The sequence below is a fragment of the Onychostoma macrolepis genome, chromosome 21 (assembly GCF_012432095.1).
Source record: "Onychostoma macrolepis isolate SWU-2019 chromosome 21, ASM1243209v1, whole genome shotgun sequence".
NCBI lineage: Eukaryota > Metazoa > Chordata > Actinopteri > Cypriniformes > Cyprinidae > Onychostoma > Onychostoma macrolepis.
In genome coordinates this window covers 22,317,138-22,338,373 of record NC_081175.1, presented here as the reverse complement: position 1 = coordinate 22,338,373, position 21,236 = coordinate 22,317,138, and the positions used below count along the sequence as shown (strand labels likewise).

General features: G+C 35.0%; 2 protein-coding genes, 1 long non-coding RNA gene and 1 other non-coding gene across 7 annotated transcripts in view; 2 read left to right on the top strand and 2 right to left on the bottom strand.

Moving 5' to 3' along the window:
* Position 1: 1 nt before the first annotated feature.
* On the bottom strand, positions 2-15,137 carry dnajc21 (DnaJ heat shock protein family (Hsp40) member C21). Its single transcript, XM_058757417.1, has 12 exons — positions 14,771-15,137; positions 14,470-14,563; positions 12,444-12,567; positions 11,847-11,975; positions 9,998-10,302; positions 9,031-9,200; positions 8,443-8,536; positions 3,830-3,988; positions 3,360-3,402; positions 1,681-1,844; positions 1,466-1,547; positions 2-624 (listed from the first exon to the last, which is right to left on the bottom strand). The coding sequence occupies exons 1-12, from the start codon at positions 14,865-14,867 to the stop codon at positions 466-468; spliced, it is 1,620 nt and encodes a 539-aa protein (XP_058613400.1). The 5' UTR covers positions 14,868-15,137; the 3' UTR covers positions 2-465.
* LOC131528319 (uncharacterized) lies at positions 1,851-4,111 on the top strand. The gene is made up of 2 exons (XR_009267847.1): positions 1,851-3,535; positions 3,894-4,111. It is a non-coding gene; the product is annotated as an uncharacterized LOC131528319 (long non-coding RNA).
* A 122-nt stretch (positions 15,138-15,259) lies between the features above and the next one.
* LOC131528315 (WD repeat-containing protein 87) overlaps positions 15,260-21,236 on the top strand; it is a 19,086-nt gene continuing 13,109 nt past the window's right edge. For 3 of the 4 annotated variants that reach the window (XM_058757413.1, XM_058757414.1, XM_058757416.1), the window contains exons 1-9: positions 15,260-15,927; positions 18,721-18,952; positions 19,028-19,102; positions 19,337-19,480; positions 19,634-19,711; positions 20,015-20,166; positions 20,240-20,294; positions 20,369-20,446; positions 20,542-20,650. In XM_058757413.1, the coding sequence (XP_058613396.1) occupies positions 15,833-15,927; positions 18,721-18,952; positions 19,028-19,102; positions 19,337-19,480; positions 19,634-19,711; positions 20,015-20,166; positions 20,240-20,294; positions 20,369-20,446; positions 20,542-20,650 (1,018 nt within the window). In that variant the 5' untranslated portion in view covers positions 15,260-15,832. The remainder of the gene's footprint in view (positions 15,928-18,720; positions 18,953-19,027; positions 19,103-19,336; positions 19,481-19,633; positions 19,712-20,014; positions 20,167-20,239; positions 20,295-20,368; positions 20,447-20,541; positions 20,651-21,236) is intronic. The other variant, XM_058757415.1, reaches the window with a different exon arrangement.
* trnam-cau (transfer RNA methionine (anticodon CAU)) lies at positions 16,243-16,314 on the bottom strand. Its single transcript has one exon. It is a non-coding gene; the product is annotated as a tRNA-Met (tRNA).

Genomic DNA, 21,236 nt, shown 5'->3' with positions numbered 1-21,236 from the left:
GTTCAAAACATCCAATGGAGTTTTATTCCTCACTTAGCCTTTTACAGCTTACCATTCTGGAATGGTGACTATGAAAACGCAACTAAACATGACATAAAATGTGCCATCTTTAGTAGCGAGATAATTATTTTGAATCTCCTAAAAACAAAACAATACATATGCACGGCCTACTCAAAAATACCCAAGTCTCATTTGCCTACAGAAGAGCTCTGAGGCACCAGATTACACATCAATGATGGTGGGAATAAATGGCAGTTCTTGGGAAATCTTTTGGCATATGGTGTGTTACAAAAGAAATGTCAGCCCATGGGGCACAAATTCATTCTTCTAGGGACAGAAATACACACGCTTCCTGATGGTTGCACAACTGTATGTCAAGCTGTAAAAAAAGCAGCAGAGGTTTTGTTTTCTTGGACAAATGTACATTCAGAGGTGCAGCCTTCAGTCTTTCGGTTTGCCTCTCGGTTATCTGTTCTTCCTGGCATCCTTCTTTTTCTTGCATGTTTGAGAAGCGTTATTGGAGGAGAGGGCAGTGGCATGGCCCGTGGTCTTCAGGTGATCGAAGAGTTTGTTCCTGGTGGCGAATTCATACTGACAGGTCACACAGCGCAGGTTGACTTCCTTCTATAAGGAGCAGACAAAAAAAAAAAAAAGGCGGTTACATTAAACTTAGCTACCACAATTTTGCTGAAATGTTATTTTGGAGAGCGAAAACTGACTTTTTGTGACCATATATCAATATAGCTACAAAATATTAATAAGTAGTAGTAGTAGTATTACAAAATAAAATATAAAAATTATTTTAAAAAGAAACATTCCTGTTGTGCTTGATTGTAGGATTGCATGATTTGTCTGGTATTTTTCAATTTTATATCAATATGGCTTAAAAAGTAATTATTAAAATATAAAAAATAATAAAACAAGAAACATTACTATTATAATATTTCACTGTAAAAAAATAAATAAAATAAAATTATATATATATAAAAAAACAATACTACTATTTATGGCTGTCTTAATTTCTTCATTTTCAAATATTAAACAATCAAACATTTGCACTTTAAAGCGACCCAAACTGTAGAGCAGAGATGGAGTTAAATCGTAGTCACACTGAGCCATATTGCAATTTCAGATGTATTTTGATTAACATAAAGCCCTACTCCAAATTATGTCATTATTAAAAATTAATGTACAATGCATTTTTAATAAAATCAACAGTCTGGTGTTTAAATTATACTACAGTTAACATGTTTATTTCAATATATAATGTGTAACTACTTCATTAAACCGATCAGAATAAATAAAGCTGTTGTATAGCGCGTATTACTCAATTATAGTCATTATAGGAAATCACATTATTAAGTCACATGAAGTTGTTTATGTCTATAAAAGAGCTGTAACATCATAAAAGAGTGGCTGTTTGCTCACATGTACAAACACATGCTAACAAAAGTACAGTACACACCTCTTGTGCAACTTCCACACCGTGTGGTTTGTTGTTCTTTTTAGAGTCTTTTCCACCTTTCTTCCCTTTTGTCTTTGCAGAGCTGTAAAAGGCGACATTAACAGTTAATCTCAGTTCATATCAATATACAGCGGACTTTACCCACGATGCAAGGGTTTAAAAACTTTGCAAGACTTTCAAACCAGTGGACTGTTAAAAAGGCATTTAAGAGACACCTTTTTTGGTTTGTGGATTCATGTCCCTCTGGTTTTAGTTTCTCATCTGGGTTCTCAGAGGGGAAAGGGGTGTCCTCGTTGTTGCCCGAGTCAGGTGCATGTGCGGGATGCTCTTCTGTGGACTGTGGGACTGGGCTGTCAAGCTCTGGATCTTCTGGAAGATTCTGCAGAACAACGGCATTAGAAAAATCACATTTTATTGGTTAAAAGATTAATTTAAATACAACCCCAATTCCAGAGAATTTGGGACGTTTTGTAATAATGCAATAAAGTCAAGAATCTGTGATCAGATCAAAGTGAAAAGGTTATAGAATATCCACTTTAAACGGTTTTGAAACAGTTCACAGTAAGCAGGTGAATTGGTAATAGGTCAAGGTATCATGTTTGGGTATAAAAGGAGCATCTCAGTCTTTGCAAGCAAAGCTGGATCATGGCTTTTCACTTTATGCCAAATTTCATGAGAGAAGTGTCAAATCAAAAATCACATTTCGTAATGCAAAATTGCAAAGAATTCAGGTCTTTCACCAACTACCACACGTAATATTATGAAAATATTCAGAGAATCCCGAAAAATCACAGTACATGTTGGGCAAGGCAGGAAACCTCAGTTGAATGTGCTTGACCTTTGAGCCCTCAGATGGCATTTCATAAGAAACCCGTCATGTTGCAGTGTTAAATATAGCCACATGGGCTCAGGAGTACTTCTGAAAACTGCTGTCACTTAACACAGTCTGCTGCTGCATCAAGAAATGCAACTTGAAACTCTGTTACTCTAGGAGAAAGCTATACATCAATTCTATGCAGCGATGCTGCCAGGTTCTCTGGGCCAGAGCTCATCTCAGATAGTCAAAAAGACAGTGGAAAGGTGTGCTGTACTCCGATGAGTCCACCTTTCAACTTGTTTCTGGGAAAAATGGATTTGGAGGACTCCGTCCCAAAGACCAAAGGGATCATCCAGACTTTCATCAGTGACGGATGCAAAAGCAAACATCTGTCATGGTATATAATATGAGTGCATCAGTGCAAACTACATGGGTGACTTGCATATGTGTGACGGTACCATCGACATGGAGCCATATATTGGAGTTGTACAGAGAAATATACTGCCGTCAAGATGTCTTTCATGGGAAGTCCATGGTTATTAGATCAAGACAATGCCAGCTCTCATTCTGCATGTGCTACAACAGCGTGGTTTCGTTGAGTCAGAGTGTATGTGTTAGACTTGCCTACCTGCAGTCCAGATCTGACTCCTATTGCAAATGTATGACCAGTCATGAAAAGGAGAATCGGACAACGACGATCACAGACTGCTGAGCATCTGAAGCCTCGTTTCAAGAGAAACTGGACAAAAATTTTGCTTGGAAAAACTTTAATAATTAGTATCCTTAATTCCCAAAACAATGAAACATTGTAGTTAAAAGGACAGTTGATGTGACACATTGTTAAACATGCCTCTGTCCCAACTTTTTTTGAGTGTTGCAGCCATCAAAATTTGTTCATATTTACAAAATACATTTATTTTGGAAATCTTTTCTTTGCACTTTTGTCAATGAAATAAAAGTTAAAGAGAATGAACAAATCACAGATTCTTGATTTCACTGCATTTTTACAAAACGTCCAACTTCTCTGGAAATGGGGTTGTACCTCAGGGGTTTGGAGGTTGCATTTCAGTTACTTACATTTTTCTGCTGGCGTTTCTTTTTCTTCTGCCTTTTAGATAATCTGTAATTAAATGAACCAATCAGTGGACAGGAACTGCCAATAATGCTTCCAGATGCTCTTATCCTTATGTATTGCAGTCAATATGAAAAACTACGAAAAATATTTAAAATGTAAGGACATTTTGTTGTTTGAGGTAAGTGATATACAGTATACTGTCCTGACAAAATGCCAATAAAAAAATAAGAAATAATATAACCTAGAATCTGAGGCAAAATAAATAAATAAAAATAATAAGCAATAACATTGTCATCTTATATTTATGTTTGCATTAAAATTCATGTTATAAATATTCATTTTACAATAATATTTCAATAATGTTCACATTAAATATTTTAGACATCATGATGTATTGAAATATTGTAAACATTGCAAAGCAAACAAATTCCAATCGAAGAGAACGTTGCAAATGCTGACAAGCATGTTTTACTTTTGTCTCTGTGTGTCATCGAGTTCATCATCATCATCATCCTCTTCCTCCTCTCTCTCGGCAGAGTTGGGACTCAGCGACTTGTCTTCCTCCTCCAGCTGTTGCCGAAGCAATGCCACCATCTCTCTGTGTTTCTTAGACTTCTCATGGTTTTTCATACTGTTATGTGAGAAAAAAATTATACTGCTGCATTAAATACATGTAATGCAAGTTATCTTGCGCAAAAGCATGCTGTTCATTTGAGATGATTTAAAAAAATGTAATTAAAGTAGAAAAACAACACATATATGAACAAATACATGTTTGATTAAACGTCTACATTAATGTTAGCTTATCAGATCATTAGTTGTATATACACTACTGTTCAAAAGTTTGGGGTCAGTAGGATTTTTATTTTTTTTTGTGAAAGAAATGAATACATTTATTTGGCAAAAATGCGTAAAACTGATCACAAACTGGTTACAAAAGATTTCTATTTTAAAAAAAATTCTGTTCTTCTTAAATTTCTATTCATCAAATACTGAAAAAATGTATCACAGTTTTCAACGTGAAAAGTAGAAAGAAAAAGAAAAAGCCCATTTCCGCCACTGAATAATAGATTAAAAAAAAAAGGTAACTGCAACTTTTTTTTCTCAGAATTGCATGATATAAACTTGCAATTCTAAAAAATAAAGTCACAATTCTGAGAAATGAAGTCAGAATTGCAAGATATAAACTCACAATTCTTAACTTTTTTTTCCCTCAGAATTATCTTGCAATTCTCACCTTGTAACACATAATTGCGAGTCATTAAGTCAGAATTTTTCCCCCTCAGAACTGGACTTTATAACTCACAATTGCGAGATACAAACTTCCATTTGTGAGCAAAAAGTCAGAATTGTGAGTTTTTAACATCGAAGTTCTGACTTTTGCGAGTTTGTATTACGTAATTTTGAGAACAAACAGTCAGAATTGTGAGATTTTTTTTATTCAGTATAGTGCTGTCAAACAAATAGTCGCGATTAAATCGCATCCAAAATAAAAGTTTTTATTTACGTAATATGAGTGTGTACCGTGTATATTTATGATGTATATATAAATACAAACAAATGCATGTATATATTTAAGAAAAATATGTTGTGTTTATATATTAAATATATATATATATATATATATATATATATATAGTCATGGCCAAAAATATCAGCACCCTTGGTAAATATGATCAAAGAAGGCTGTGAAAATTAATCTGCATTAATCCTTTTGATCTTTTATTTTAAAAAATTCACAAAAATCTAACCTTTCATTGGATAATAAGAACTTAAAATGGGGGTAAATATCATTATGAAATTAAAATGGGGGTAAATATCATTATGAAATAAATGTTTTTCTCAAATACACGTTGGACACAATTATTGGCACCCCTAGAAATTCTCATGAGTAAAATATCTCTGAAGTATATTCCCATTCATATTCACAATTTTGAGCACTCCAGGGTGATTACGAACATGAAATTATCCAGCCAAGGCTTCCTGTTTCACAGAAATATAAATAGGAGGGAAAACAAAGTCCAAATTCCCTTAATCATCCATCACAATGAGAAAAACCAAAGAATATATTTCTGATGTGCAACAAAAGATAACTGAGCTTCACAAATTAGTGAAGTGGCTTTAAGAAAAGAGCTAGAGCAGTGAAAATTCCCATTTCCACCATCAGGGCAATAATTAAGAACTTCCAATCAACATAAAATGTTACGAAACTGCCTGGAAGAGGACGTGTGTCTATATCGTCCTAATGCACGGTGAGGAGGAGCGTTTGAGTGGCTAAAGACTCTCCCAGGACCACAGCTGGAGAATTGCAGAAAATAGTTGAGTCTCGGGGTCAGAAAACCTTAAAAACAAATTGTCAAACAGCACCTACATCACCACATGTTGTTTGGGAGGGTTTGAAGAAAAATTCTCCAAGCTCATCCAAAAACAAACTCCAGCATATTCAGTTATCAGACACGACTGGAACTTCACATGGGACTAGCTTCTATGGTCAGATGAAACTAAAAAATGACACTCAAGATGGGTTTGGTGAACACGGGGATTAAAAAGTACCCCATGTGTACAATGAAATATACTGCTGTATTTTTGATGTTGTGGGCCTATATTTCTGCTGGAGGTCCTGGACATCTTGTTTAGACACATGGCATCATGGATTCTATCAAATACCAACAGATAAAAAAATCAATAAGTGACTGAATCTGTTAGAAATCTTATAATGGGCCACGTTTGGATCTTCTAAGCGTACAATAATCCAAACACAAACCTCAAAAACAACACAAAAATGGGTCACTGAGCACAAAACCAAGCTTCTGCTGGCCATTCCAGTCCTCTGACCTGAACCCTATAGAAAATGAGTGGGTGAACTGAAGAGAAGCAGCACCAACATGGAGCTGGGAATCTGAAGGCTCTGGAGTGATTCTGGATGAAGGAATGGTCTCTGATCTCTTGTCAGGTGTTCTCTAACCTCATCAGGCATTATAGGAGAAAATTTAGATCTGTTAAACTGGCAAAAAATGAGGTTTCAAAAAGTACTGAATAAAAGGGTGCTGTTAATTGTGGCCAATGTGCATTAGAGAAAAACATTTATTTCATAATGATATTTACCCCCAGGGCCGTAGCTAGTCGCCCAGGGGGCCCCACAAAATCCAGGAATTATACTATATAGGCCCATGTTCTGTGAATAATTCTAATATTTTATTAGTTGTATAACTGAGATATTATGAAAACCACAAAAAAGCATGCAATTTGGTTAAATAAATCCAGATCGTGAACAAGACGACCAATCAGAGTTGAGATGTCAGATGAAGTTAGCGATGTACATTAGTGATGGGAAGTTCGGATCATTTTACTGACTCGACCTTTGAGTCTCATTCAGCAAAATGAACTAATCTTTTTTCGAGTCATTTCGTTCATTTTAGCAAAATATAATTAAAATGTTACATGCTACTTCCCTAACACATCTACTACTTATGCAAACGTTGATCACACTACACGCAATACAAAACTAATGCTATAAGAAACATAAAAGATTCATTCATTGTTTACCTGGGTCTGTCTATTATTAGCTCACCTCTTATCTGACAAGTCTTCAGGTTTGAGTCGTTCGTTCATCACGTGACAGCCTCATAAGCTAAACCCAGGGGCGTAAATTTCATTTAACGGTAGGTGGGGACAATAAACATAAAATTTCTCAAGAGCAATTTTTGAAGGGGACACAAATAATACAGCCAAAATTGTACTTGGCTGTGTACACAGCATAGAGACCGTGTTTAAATATGAGTTTGGTTCATATGGTTCACCACACGGTCATATTATAATTATTATTTTGCGTCATCCATGGTATTTTAGGTTTCGTGATTGTTGAACCAATCAATTATGATTGGTTCAACAATCATAATTGTTTTGTCATGACTAATTTATTAATGATCCAGCATCATCTGTATTAAAGATAAATAATAATTTCACCCGATGTTTAAAGAGAATAAAATAGCCTCGACAGCCTAAGTTACTTACACATAACTAACTGTTACTGAGGAACTTGCTCTCTCCCACCGGAGTGACCGGACTCGTGTGTGTGTATCGGTAAAAGAGGAAAGCAGGCAGTGGACCAAACCACTGTGAGGAAAGGGTGGGGGGAATCAAAATATTTCTGAATTTAAAACGGTTTTTTTTGCGTTTATTTTGTTTTATTACTCACAGTTATTTTAAGTACATGTCCATTATATTATTTTTAATACACAGAGTCGCTTGTAATGATATTTTTAGGGGGGACAACCCTCAGATGGGGGTCCTGTCCCCCGTCCCCAGGATTTCGTCTATGGCTAAACCTATGCAGTCAGAGCCGGAAAGAGAATTGATTAGTTCATCTCTCGAGTCTTTCGAGTCGTTCGTTCTTTTGTCAAGTGATGTGACAGCATTGGACACATAAATTAGTTAATTTACAAGCTTCCTTACAAATGGGTGCATAGTTATTATTATTATTATTATTTACTCTTACAGTTACTGCATAGGTTACGCTTATGGAGCTGTCACGTGATGAACGAACGACTCAAATCCGAAGACTCAAAACAGGTGAACTAATTCAGTGCAGAACCTATAGGATGTTTCAGGGGCCCCCAATCCTCTAGCTACGGCCCTGTTTACCCCCAATTTAAAGCATATTAGAATGATTTCTGAAGGATCATGTGACACTGAAGACTGGAGAAATTATGCTGAAAATTCAGCTTCGCATCACAAGAAAAAAAAACATTTTGAAATGAATTAAAATGGAAAACAATTCTTTGAAATTATAATAATATTTTACAATTTTACTTTTTGGACTTTATTTTTTATTTAAAAAAATGCAGCCCCGGTGAGCCTTTAAAAAACCAGACTCCAAAGTGTAGAACGGTAGTGTAGATATATACTTTAGAAATGCAAAGCTGCTCTGGATCTGAACTGAAGCATTATATAACTTATGTTTTTTAATGACTTAAAAATCTGAAATCTAAAAAATGAAATGAAATGAAATTTTTATCTGTGAAGTGATGGAGGTTGAGCATGGAAAGTTTCAGTGGTGTGTATGTGCGTGCTCTATTCACTCACGCTTTATCGGATTTGAAAGATTTGTCACAGGCAGGGCAGTACAGGTCATCATAATAGTCGTCCATTTCCGCGGCACCATCTGCCTGCACCACATCTGACAAAAGTCAAACAGCGGTGAGATATGTATGCAGGCCATTACTCACAAATGTTTACAGTATAATTGAAGAATTTTTCATGACTTGGTGACACAATGTGAGTCACTGCATTTATGTATGAATCACAGATGATTGCTCTTACTCGACCAGACTATTTATAGTGACCTGTTATATGTTATGTGTTTATAGTGAAGTGTTTGTACACTGATGTCACACGTAAAATATCTGAATGTCACTGCATAGATATAAAATAACAAAACAACTTCAACAGAATTCGTTTTGTGACCTGCTGTGCTTAAAAAAGTGCATGCACTATCTTTCTTTAAAAAAGAGATTTATAAATAAAGGTTTTGGTTATGTTTTTAACCCTTCTGAACATTTTTTCAATCTTAAAATGATCTAATGTGCACTGAACCTTTGACTGGCCCCTGAACCTCTGACCTCCTCTACCCAGAATCCACTCGAGTATATGTGTACATGACATTAAACTCACCTCCCCTGTCCACATTTGCCCTCTCCTTCCAGTTTTCCACCTCCTCCTCGTCCTCTTCACTCTCTGATGCATCTCCGAACTCTTGACCGTACTGCGCTTCCATCTGCTGAAGTTCTTTCTCCAGCTCTGACATGGCAGCCCAACTCTGTTCCTTATAGTCTTCCGCCAGCCTAACAGCACACAATCAACATTTTTATAACTATGATATATTTTATTACAGCAACAATGCATATAATTCTATTTTTAAAATATTGCATATTAAATATTTTATATTACCATTTATGTATTATGTGTATTTATGTATCTATGTATTTTTGTATGTGTGTGTGTATATATATATATATATATATATATATATATATATATATATATATATATATATATATATATATATATATATATACACATTTAATAAAAATAGTATTATATATACTAAATGTACATATTAAGTTTAAGTATACAAGTTTATCCGAAGAATTTCCATAATTTGTCCAAATTTCAGGTTCCTGTTTGTTTCATTTCTGAATAACAGGACTTTTAAAAACAAGTCCTATATAATAAAAAGTTTGCTGATTTTAGGTTTGAAAATGTTGAAAATATATTAAAAGATAAATAAATAAGGAATAAGAAAAGAAAATAAAGAAAGAAAAAAGTCAGAAAGAACAGCAACAACAACAAAATGTAAATATTAGCATTGTATTTTTTAGGTGTACTACAAAATGGTTGTATTTTTATTTACTGTTCATTTTTTATTTTAAAACATAATATTTATTAATTTTATTTATTTATTTTTACATATATTTTATATATATTTCATATATTTATATATTTTATATATGTTATATTGACATTTTAAAAACTTTTTTTTTTTTTTTTAGAATTTGTAAATATCACATTTTAACTGTTGCATGAACAAAAATATATCATCATATAACCCAGCCGTATAAAATGGGCTAATCTTCCTCACTTGGCCTGGTGGAGCTTCTGTTTTCTCCTCAGTTCTTCAACCTTTTTGGCCTTCTCTGCATTCTGCTCTTCCACCAGCTTTTTATGAGCCTGAACGCGCTTGTCGCGCTTTCGGACGAAGGCCACTAGTTGGCGCACCAGCTCGCTGTGCTCTTTCCTGGCCTTGTCCCTGGTTTTCTTGTTCTCTTTCTCCATGGCTCTCTTCTCCCAGCGGTTGGAGGCCTGTCGCGTGTCGTACTCCTCCTTCCAAGCGAAGTTTTTGCGTGTACAGAAGCTCTGCCAGTAGCCATAGAATAAATGCACTACCTGAAAGACAAATAAAGATAATTATTTAGGGGAAACACAGACAAATGCAAAGAAAATAGTACTATATGACTAGATTTTATGTATAAGCTTCCTGGATACTTGGTCCTTTTAACAAGAGTTGTACACTCATCCTCCTGTTCATCTGCTTCTTGCAAGCCTCCACTGATGGAAAACACTCCAAAACATCCATTAGGTAAAGTGCAAGTATGAGCCACACCAGAAGGGGAAATGGTTAAGATCATTTAAGAGCCTTCAGGCCTAATTAGAGTGGGATGAACTTCAATGTTCAGACTCTAGAGAAAATGGTCTCAGCAGCTAAAAGAGATGCTGGATCCCTTGAACCAAATGTGAAGTTTTCCCCTCTTTTAGCTAACAATCTGAAAAAATGTTTTCAGAAATGAAAGAGTGCCATCCTGTTACCTGTAGTAGATGAAACAAGTATTTATAGATGGAATACTTTAATGTTCCATTTAGCTAACAAGCTAATAATCCACAGTCTCATTTGGCTTTAAGGTCTAAAATGCACTGAAGAGCTCTGATGCCATGTTTTAGCACTCAAGTATTTAATCTTCATGGTATAAATGCATATCTCTCTAACAAACACAATGCATTCTCTCCTGTCATCTCAAAAACTGTAACAAACTGATAACTACTGAGCTTTTTTGGTTCATCAACCGGACCATATACATTTATTCTGTTTCAAGATTTGTTTCAATTTCTAGGGAATTTAATTATTCTGGTTCACTAAAAAGAACAGTTCAAAAGTCTGTAAGATTTTATATATAAGAGGAAGAGGTGTTAGTGAGGCCAGCAGGGGGTGCTCACCCTGCAGTCTGTGTGGGTCCTAACGCCCCAGTATAGTGACGGGGACACTATACTGTAAAAAAGCACCGTCTTTCGGATGAGACGTTAAACCGAGGTTCTGACTCTCTGTGGTCATTAAAAATCCCATGGCACTCATCGTAAAGAGTAGAGGTGTAACCCTGGTGTCCTGGCCAAATTCCCTCCCATGGCTTCCCAATAATCCCCATCCACTTGATTGGCTCTATGACACTCTCTCCTCTCCACCTGTAGCTGGTGTGTGGTGAGCACACTGGCGCCATTGTCCTGTGGCTGCCATCGCATCATCCAAGTGGATGCTGCACACTGGTGGTGGTTGAGGAGAGACCCCCCCCCACATGATTGTAAAGTGCTTTGGGTGTATTGCAATACACAATAAAGCGCTATATAAATGCCTCATTCATTCATTCATTTATATATATATATATATATATATTTATTTTTTTTTTTTTTTTAAAGAAGCCAAAACTCAATCTACTTGGTGAAAATTAAGCAATATTGGGAAATATTATTACAATTTAAAATAGCTGTTTTCTATTTGAATATATTTTAAAATGTAATTTATTCCTGTGATGGCAAAGCTGAATTTTCAGAAGCCATTACTCCAGTCTTCAGTGTCACAGGTTCTTTATTATCAATATTGACAACAGTTGTGCATAATATGTTTGTGGAAAACTGTACTGTATGTGCCAGTGTCTACATACAGTGTCATAGTCACTCTGAGAGTCTCCAAATGAGGTAAACTGGTCCTCCTCTTCTTCCTCATCTTTACTGTGCTCCATCTCCTCCTTTACTATAGTCTCAAACACATTCCTGTATACAGTGTAAAATCCCTACAGAGAAAAAAAAAAAAAAGAGAGAAAGAGCTTGCACTATTAAAACACACAATAGATGCATTTCCACAATAAACTGTCTGAATCTTTCCAAACTGAAAACATAACTTGTGCATTTTCAACAAACTTCTACTGCCCTCCAGCGGTACAAGATGGTATAGCAGATATACTGTATGAGCTATGCATTATTAACAGATAAATACAAGATATAGCTATGCAAGATAATACATCGACATTAATAAATCAAAAATATACATAGAATAAGAAATAAAATCTCATTTAGCTCAATTTCAGCTACATACAGAATGCAATAGTCTCAATATGCACTTTCAATGATAAAAGACATCTGTCTGACATATTTCACACATTTAAAAGTGAACGGAGATGAAAAACAAGAACATGTCTGATATGAATGGACACGTGCAAGTGTGGCTACTGGCTGACAAAAAATGAATTTTAAATATTCACCTTTTCATCATCTCCGTAACCCGAGTAACAGGTGACAGTGAAGAACTGTAAGAGATCAATGCTATCATCCTGGTACTCTCCGCTGACACCCCCTTTCAGCAGCGCTTCTCGGTGGTTATCATACCTTCAAACAAACGTAACAGCCATATTAACATAAATAAATATGAATAGAATCATATCAAAGGCTGTAATATTCATTTTAGTCTAAAAAAGGCCAAATACTGATTATTATTATTGTTTTTTTGTTTTTGTTTTAAATTACATAAATTACCCCAAAAAAAAAACATTTTTGTAAGTATTTTCTATGTGTGCCAGAAAACAAGTCATTTTTTTTATTTTTTTAATGAGTAATAACAAATAATTTCAGAAATAATTATTGTTGATTTGCAATAAAAGCTGGGATTTATATAGAAAAAATGGCTATAAACTCACTTTAACTGGAAAGCAATGGCATATGCTGCAAAATATACACTTTTAAAATTTTAATAAATATGATAATATTATTAATATTAGTATTAATGATTTGTTTGCAATTTTCAACCCATTCCTGATGCATCCAACACTAATAAAAGTCCACAGTTTTGACAAATCCTAATTTTTCTTAACCAGCTAAAACATGTAGGTTAGCAGAATTTGCAACAATGACAAAAACATTCAACACATCTCTGTTATTCCAAGCCCATATGCTGTTTTTCCACTGAACACAAAAGAAGAATTTTGAAGAAGCTCTTTTGTACAACAACAGTGGCCACTTCTGTCATGCTCCAAAAAAACACTACAAAGGTATCAATAACACTATATTGGAAATTTGGAAATGGAAAAAATAACTGCAATATCAGTTTGGAATGAAATGAGGATGAGAAAAATGGTAAACTACTTTTTAGGTGTTTTAGATGTCCTTCCAAAAATGACATCTGATAATCAAGTAAGGAGTCATATAATTTAAACATATAATTTAAATTATATATAGAATTATATATAGAAACATATAATTTAAACCTATACTATGCATTGCGCACCAAAATATACATGAAAAACATTCCAGAACTTAATATTCCAACTGAAAAAAAACTTTTCAAATTTCATAATTCTCAATATGTTAAGTTTGGTGACCCATACTCGAAATTAGTGTTCTGCATTTAACCCATCCAAGTACACACACACAGCAGTGAGTAGTGAACAAATGCGCACACACACACACACACACACACACACACACACAGTGAACACACACACCCGGAGCAGTGGGCAGCTATTGCTCCAGCACCCGGGGAGCAATTAGGGGTTCGGTGCCTTGCTCAAGTGCACCTTAGTCATGGTATCGAAGGTGGAGAGAGTGCTGTTCATTCACAATCCCCACCTTCAATTCCTGCCGGCGCGAGAATCAAACCAGCAACCTTCAGGTTACAAGCCCGACTCCCTAACCATTAGGCAAGGACTACCCCTTATGTACATACAGAGCAACAGATGTTTTGTTATTTACTTACTTATGTTTAATTACTACAAACATGCCTTGCAATTTCTCAGTCCAAGACAATATAATTGCGCTATAATAAACCGATTTGTATTCTGGGTCATGACTCTGGAGGGCAAGAAACAGAATTCTTATTATTGTTCATTTTTTAATGTTACGTTTTGATAATATAAAGGTTCTTTGAATATGTAAATAAGATTTGAGAACACTGAATGACAACTTAAATTTTGGTCTGTTTCACAAAACCATGACTTCCTAAGAATCTGAGTATAGCCCACATGTCTTCTATTTAAACCTTGGCATGGAAAATCATTGTCTGCTTTTATATCAATAACAATGGTTTAGATGTTTTGCAAAAAATGTATCTTATTGTGGAAGAAAATATAGGTTTGCAACATCACAGCGGTCAATAAAACATTCATTTTCGTAAAGAAACCATAATTTTTAAGCATGTTCACATAGGGCAGGTAACATAAATAAAGCCTTTAGTAAAATCTCATTAATTTTGAACTAAGCTAGATATATTCCAGGTATGGTTTATGGAGATCTTACCAGGCTTTCTCCTGTGGATCACTCAGAACATCATAGGCCGCCTGGATAAGTTTGAACTCCTCTGCAGCCTCCTCTGCGTTATCCAAGTTCTTGTCTAAAATAAAAAAAAAATAAAATAAAAAAAATGAGCTATATTATAACATAATTTCATGGTTAAACTAACGTTAGTCCTGTAATCAACAGGATTTGACAGATCATCACTGAGGAATTGTTAGAAAACAGGCGACACCAACAGCCTTATTTATTAACATAGGACAATAACCTCTATGAATTATCAAAGAGATCAGATGAAATCAAATACCTGGATGCCATTTCAAGGCTAATTTCCTATAAGCCTTTTTCAGGTCGTCGTCTGACGCGTCTCTTTTAACGCCCAACACCTCATAGTGACACTTCATCCTGATCTGGGCTTGACGGAGATCCTACAAAAAACTGAGAAGGCTGTGTTTGGAAAACAACTGTCATTAATTACAGTACACACGAAATGTCATCAATGTGCCCACGTGGATAACACAACTAAAACTACAACAGCGCTAAGCTAATATTACACTAAATATACTATAATTAAGCAAATAATTAAGCGTTCATTCATCAACTTCTTGAACGGTTGACATTTTTAATCGATAGAAGAACCGCACGAAGCCGGTGTCGTGTGTGTGTAGCCGCGGCGCATGAAATTGATGTCACACACGAAACGCGCTGCTATTGGCTGAGAGGTGTAGCTTTTACGTATGCACTTCTATATAAAATATATAATAATATTCTTTGTTTTTTATTAACCTGAGATAGCTTTTGTGTGTGCATTAAAATATAGTTAAGGTAAAAAAAAATAACTTTTTAAGAATAAAATAATATTTCTGAATATATTCGCCATATATCTTTCCTAGCTCACAATAATCTGATACATTTTTATTTAATAGCCAATATGTTTGTAAGCATACACATATGTGGTTTAACCTACGTAGTACACATAAATCATTTATTAAATGACTGTAAAGGCTAATATAAACATTATATTAAAATGTCTCAGAAAGCCAACAGTGTAGGTTATTTTGTTATTTATTGTTCAAAATTCAAAATGAAGCATTAACTCACTATTGTTCTATTAATTTAAATCGAATGGGTGGGATTTATCAGTGGCTAACCTTTGAAACAATGCAAACCGCTATTTATTCCGAGCAGGAGTGGCTTATGGTTTTTTCTAAGCTTCCTAAGAGTTTGCATACAATTGACAAATGCTGGCTATTTTAATCTTTCAGGAGGACATATAGCTGCTGCCATAACGAGATCTGCTGTACATGTTATTATAGTTACGTTTGTTCTGCATCTAAGGTCTGGATATTATACCTTCTAAACTAACATCATGAAATCAATGAGGGAAGTTGATCTGGATACATACAGTTTGTCTTTACTTACGGCAAAAGAAGACATCCTGAGCCCACGCTCATCAACAAACTGGTACGATGACGGTTTTTGTTAATTTGCTTATTTTTAAAATCCATACGTGATTCATTCAGATTCTTACAGTAAAAAACGTAAAATAAATTAAAATTGTGAGCAGGAAGATGTTTTAAATTTAAAATGTTGTTGTTTTTTTTACCAAGAAATGTGTCTGACCATAGACTAGAGCATAATAACTTTTAATGAAATAGCAAATGTTTTAATCAGTAATAATAAGTCATTAATAACAATAATAATAACAATACATGTGTAATGCATCAAAAAATAACGGAACCTATACATAATATACAATTTTGGAAAAGCGAAAAAGGTTAGCAGAGGATGGTTTCGATCCATCGACCTCTGGGTTATGGGCCCAGCACGCTTCCGCTGCGCCACTCTGCTAGACGGTATAGCTGAGGCACGTTTTGGCCTCTTGAATAAAAGACAAGTTTCCATTGCTTTTATTTAATTGTTTCAAGCTATTAATTATTCATAAACGCCTGCAACCACATAAAACACTATGCTCATGCTGAAATTCCTTGGAAAGGAAACAAATAATGTGCAGCTATTCCACTAAACATATGGTTTTGCTTATATGTGTGTTTGTTAGGGAGATATTCAGTTTTCCTCAACGACCCCGTTTAAATTAATAGGACAACAAGAATCACATTTAAAAGAATTACGTCGAATTCCACAAAAAATGTGACATATTGACTTCGTTTTGAAGTGTGTGTGTGTTTTTTTTTTTTTGGCATTTCATCCAAACTTACTAACTTAGTCCAGTATTTCAATGCTGCAGTATCTTGATCTGATGAATTACATTTCAGAATGTCTGTCTTATCTTAATGACCAAACAACCCCCTCCCAGACCAATTTCCTCTGTAAATACCCCTGCTTATCTAAATTAGCATGTTTATCTGCAAAATCACCCTGTATGACAAACTATCCTACAATCTGAGATGACAAATTTAAAGCAAGGAGGTGTGTGTGGGTCAAGCATCTGTTGAACATGGTGCTTCAGACATGAGTGTGTCAGTGATTGTTTTTGACCATGCTGGGGGCTAAAATGCAGACATGACCACAGGCAGAGCAGTTCCTGTTGTTCTGGCTACTGTTGTCACAGGAAACGTTTTAAAAGGGAGAATGTCGCCGCTGGAAGGACTTTTCAAAAGAAAGAATGTTGGTTGTTTATGAGCTAAAAGAAAGTGTATGATTCTGAACTTTATTCAGCCAGTGTGTTCCTGATAAGAGAAACCTTTTGGATTTCTTTCCTGACATTCAAACAGCATTTGATTTGATTTAATGTTAAACTCTAAGCTGTTTTTAAACCAAGGCCTCATTAAATTATTCAAACCATGTCCTAATTTCATCATGTGTAGTTCAGATCTGCATTACATTATTTATCTTTATCCACTTCAGGTTATTAGATATTTCAAATTTAATTTTAATAATGGATTCAAGCACATATTAAACAGAGATAGAAAGTGCCAGATGCCTTACAAAGGTGCTAGTCTAAACACGGAAGTCTGAAAAAGCAGGACTCTGCATCTTTGTTGCCTTCCTGTCTCTGTCATTTCCTCCATTTTATATATATATATATAATATAGTATGTGTATCTATAATAAAGCATAATGTTTTATGCTCTTCAGTACATTTAAGACACTATAGGTGAATATAGGGTAAAAATTGTTTACTAATAATTACTACACTGTACTTTCCCCAGATTATTACAGTACAAAACAATAATTTTCTGATATCCTGTGTTTAAATATTACAATCTAATCTGAACATTGGATTCTTGTTGTGATTTAGATCTCTTTTTGTCACTCCATAAATCAGAAAATACTGTCAACAGCCAAAAAAATTAATTACAAATTAGGAATAAAATGTTTTATGAATCAGGCCGAACAATATATGAACAAACCACTCTGATAAAAACCTTAAAAATATAGATAAATAAAATAAAACTGTAAAGTTTGCATCACTACATAATATAACATAACATAATAGCACCCAAGCAGCTTAAATGTGTGTCTTACATAAGTTAGCTGTTACATGCTTGGCGGTGTTTAGTATGCAGTCAAGAGCTTCAGCTCAAACTATTCGCCTAGAAGTTGAAAAATGTTTGGATTAACAGTTTATGAGATTATCCTTCTAGGCTTTCGAGAATGACTGACATATACTTAACATAGTGATTTCCAAGAACGACGGACATAATGGCTCCAGTTTCCAAATAACCGAATTCATAGATTCTTTTGTTTGTAATGTTTCTAAATTGAGAGCTCATATTTACTGTAGTTGTATGTTTGGGTATTGTTGTCATGAGAATGTTGAAAAACTGCCCTGTTTTTTTTGGGTGTGAGCACATTACAGAAGACCCTAGGGATCCAAGAAGGGTCCTGTATATGGGCGTCATTCACAGGAAATGGTGCCATTTGTGCCTAAAATGATTTTCAGTCTATACTGAAATACAGAGGTTAAAAAAAAAAAAAAAAAATATATATATATATATATATATATATATATATATATATATTATTATTTATTTTGTGATATACTGATATTCTGACTTATATTTTGTATGCATTAGACACTAAAAGATCTATCAATTAATCATACATACATACATACATACATACATACAAAGAACCAAAACTCAAACATCAGGACAGAAGCATTCATACTAAAATGTCAGAGAACTTGCCTGCACATATTTATCTTTGTTTCTAAATTGAGTTATCCATCTTAATGAAATAAAGTGAACCTTTAATATTGCCTCCGGCTGTTTCCCTCTATCTCTGTATACAGGGCTTTATTTACCTATGATGGAATAATGAACAGACTCAAACTGGCTGATTCCGGAGGTAAGAGCACAAAAAGCTTTATAAATAAGGTTTTATGTTTTGTGGGCTTGTTTATGTGCTTGTTTGTTGTAGTAGGTGGATTGAAAGAGTTGACGGCTAAACTTCACCCTAGACGGCCGCTTTATGGGATGTGCAGGGTGGGCAAAGCTCAACCCCGCATCGCTATGATATTATGGGTTAGTTCATCCTCCACACAGCTTAATGTAAAACACTCTGATTATTCTCCTTTAACCAGTGTTTGTGTCTCTCAGGTAGGAAATGAAGTGGATGAGTACCGCAGAGCTGAGTGTGCCAGTCATTTACCAGCAATTAGGTCCTTCTTTAAGGTAAAAGGCTTTAACTGTATTCTGATAAACTCCAAAGCTTTACATTTTTGAGTAAATTGATTTAGGCAACATAATAGTCCTTCTTGTTTTGTGAACATGTGAGCATGCAGAGGTCTTAAATTCAATTTTTTAATTTACTTTTTAGACGTCTTTGATAGTTGGGCAGAGCGCTTTAAATAAAATAAAAATATAAAGACATAAAAACAAGCTTTCTTTGTCTTTCTGATGCTTCAGGAAGTTCACATCTTTCTTCCTGCCCACACTTTGGATGAAATCACAGAGGAGAGGATCTGTACGCTGGCCTATAATGCTGCAGTAGTGACGCAGGGGCCAAGAGGGAGACCTAGCCGCCGGACAGAAGACAGACAGGCCATTGTGGTATGCGATCATGACCATTTCTTACTACAAGGCTTTATTAGTACTAAATGATGAAGCTGTTTTGAGAAGTACAGTAAAGCCAGTCAGGCAATTAAACTCTATAAAAATCAGGGAAATGGTAAACAAATCAAACTGTCTCCTTACTATTTCCAGGGCACTAATTACAAGCGAACAATCGCAGTTGCAGAGATCCAGAGAATCCAGAGAGATTCTTTTTGGGCACAAGCAGAGGTACGGAGTGAGTTTTTATGTTTCTTTTTTTTGTTGTTGTTGTTGTCTATTATTCTTTTTTAGAGTTAATATTATCAAGTGTGAATGTTATGATATATATGTAACAAAGAATAAATCACATGCTGCTGTCAAAAAAAAAATTATTATTTTGAATTATTAACACATAGCTTGGCATATAATTTATTTTGATCTTAGATAGGCCTACTGGTTACTATAGAATTTAGCACAGCAACATTAACTTCACAAAAATGTCACAAACAATACAAAAACAGACAGAGGTTAGTTTCAAACTGTATTTTTCAGAGAGAAGAGGAGGAAAGGAAAAAAGAGGAACAGCGGAGGGCAGCAGAGGACAGGAGGCAGAGAGAGAAAGAGCGATTGCTTCAGGAAAGGAGAGATGCAATAGAGAGAGAGAGAAGGATGAATGAAAAAGAACAGAAAATAAAGGAGCAGAGGTAAGTCAAAGTTTCTCATGCATGCACAAAATTCCCAAGGGTCAAAGGTGAACTTTTTTTTATGTATGTATAGGAGAATACAGGCGCAAATGGAGGCAGAGGCCCGGAAACAGGAGAAAATAAAATGGGTATGATTAATTTGTTTCTATGTGTGTGCATTTGTGTTTGCACGTATATATTCTTAATCTATATTAAATCACAGGAGCATGAGGAAAGGGAGCATGAAGAAGATGAGATCAGAGCTAGATATTCACGCTCTCAATCAGGGGAAAAAGCTGCGGTTAGTTCTGTCAATCAAACCTGCACTAAACCCATCCTCTAAATATGTGTCCTGTGATTTTCATGCTGTAATGTAATACTGTTTATGGCCAATAGGAGGCAGCAGCTCTGGTGTCTCAGCGTACTGTAAACCCCAGAGAGTTTTTCAGACAACTGTCCTCCTCAAGTGTCCACACAGCCTCCAGTCCCAGCTCCACATCTCCAGGTAAAGTGTAACACAATGAGAACCGGCGTGTGTTTCCACTGACTGAAAAGCGAGAGCAACTCACTCTATAATTTGCCCACAAGCAAATAATTGATGTCTAACATTTGAGAACTTTTTATTTTTGCATTTTTATGGTATTCATGTCAAGACAATACATTTTCAATTTGTTAGCATTTACCACAGTTGCTGTATGACAATGAACAATAGGCTACATTTACAGCATTTATTCATCTCTAGGTTAATGTTTCAGAAGGATCATGTGTCACTGAAGGCTGGAGTATTGATGCTAAAAAAAATCAACTTTGCATCACATCAATAAATTACATTTGAAAATATATTAAAATCAGAGGTGGGTAGTAACGAGTTACATTTACTTCGTTACATTTACTTGAGTAAATTTTTTGGGTAACACTTTTAGAGTATATTTAAAAATGGGTACTTTTACTCTTACTCAAATACATTTTTAGTGAAAAAACTGTACTTTTACTTCGTTACTGCAATACAAGTTAAAAATCCTTCAATTTATTCCAAGCGCGCCGTCTACTTTTTTTTTCTGGGCAATGAGCGATGGCCGTTCGCGAATGAT

Bases quoted from the DNA above. Each gene is read 5' to 3' on its own strand.
- dnajc21 (XM_058757417.1), bottom strand. From the start codon at position 14,867: ATGAAGTGTCACTATGAGGTGTTGGGCGTTAAAAGAGACGCGTCAGAC. The intron at 12,568-14,469 runs GTAAGATCTCCA...GTTTGTTTGAAG, and splicing joins GATCCACAGGAGAAAGCCTG to GTATGATAACCACCGAGAAG. The intron at 1,548-1,680 runs GTGTCTCTTAAA...CGCCTTTTACAG, and splicing joins GAATCCACAAACCAAAAAAG to CTCTGCAAAGACAAAAGGGA.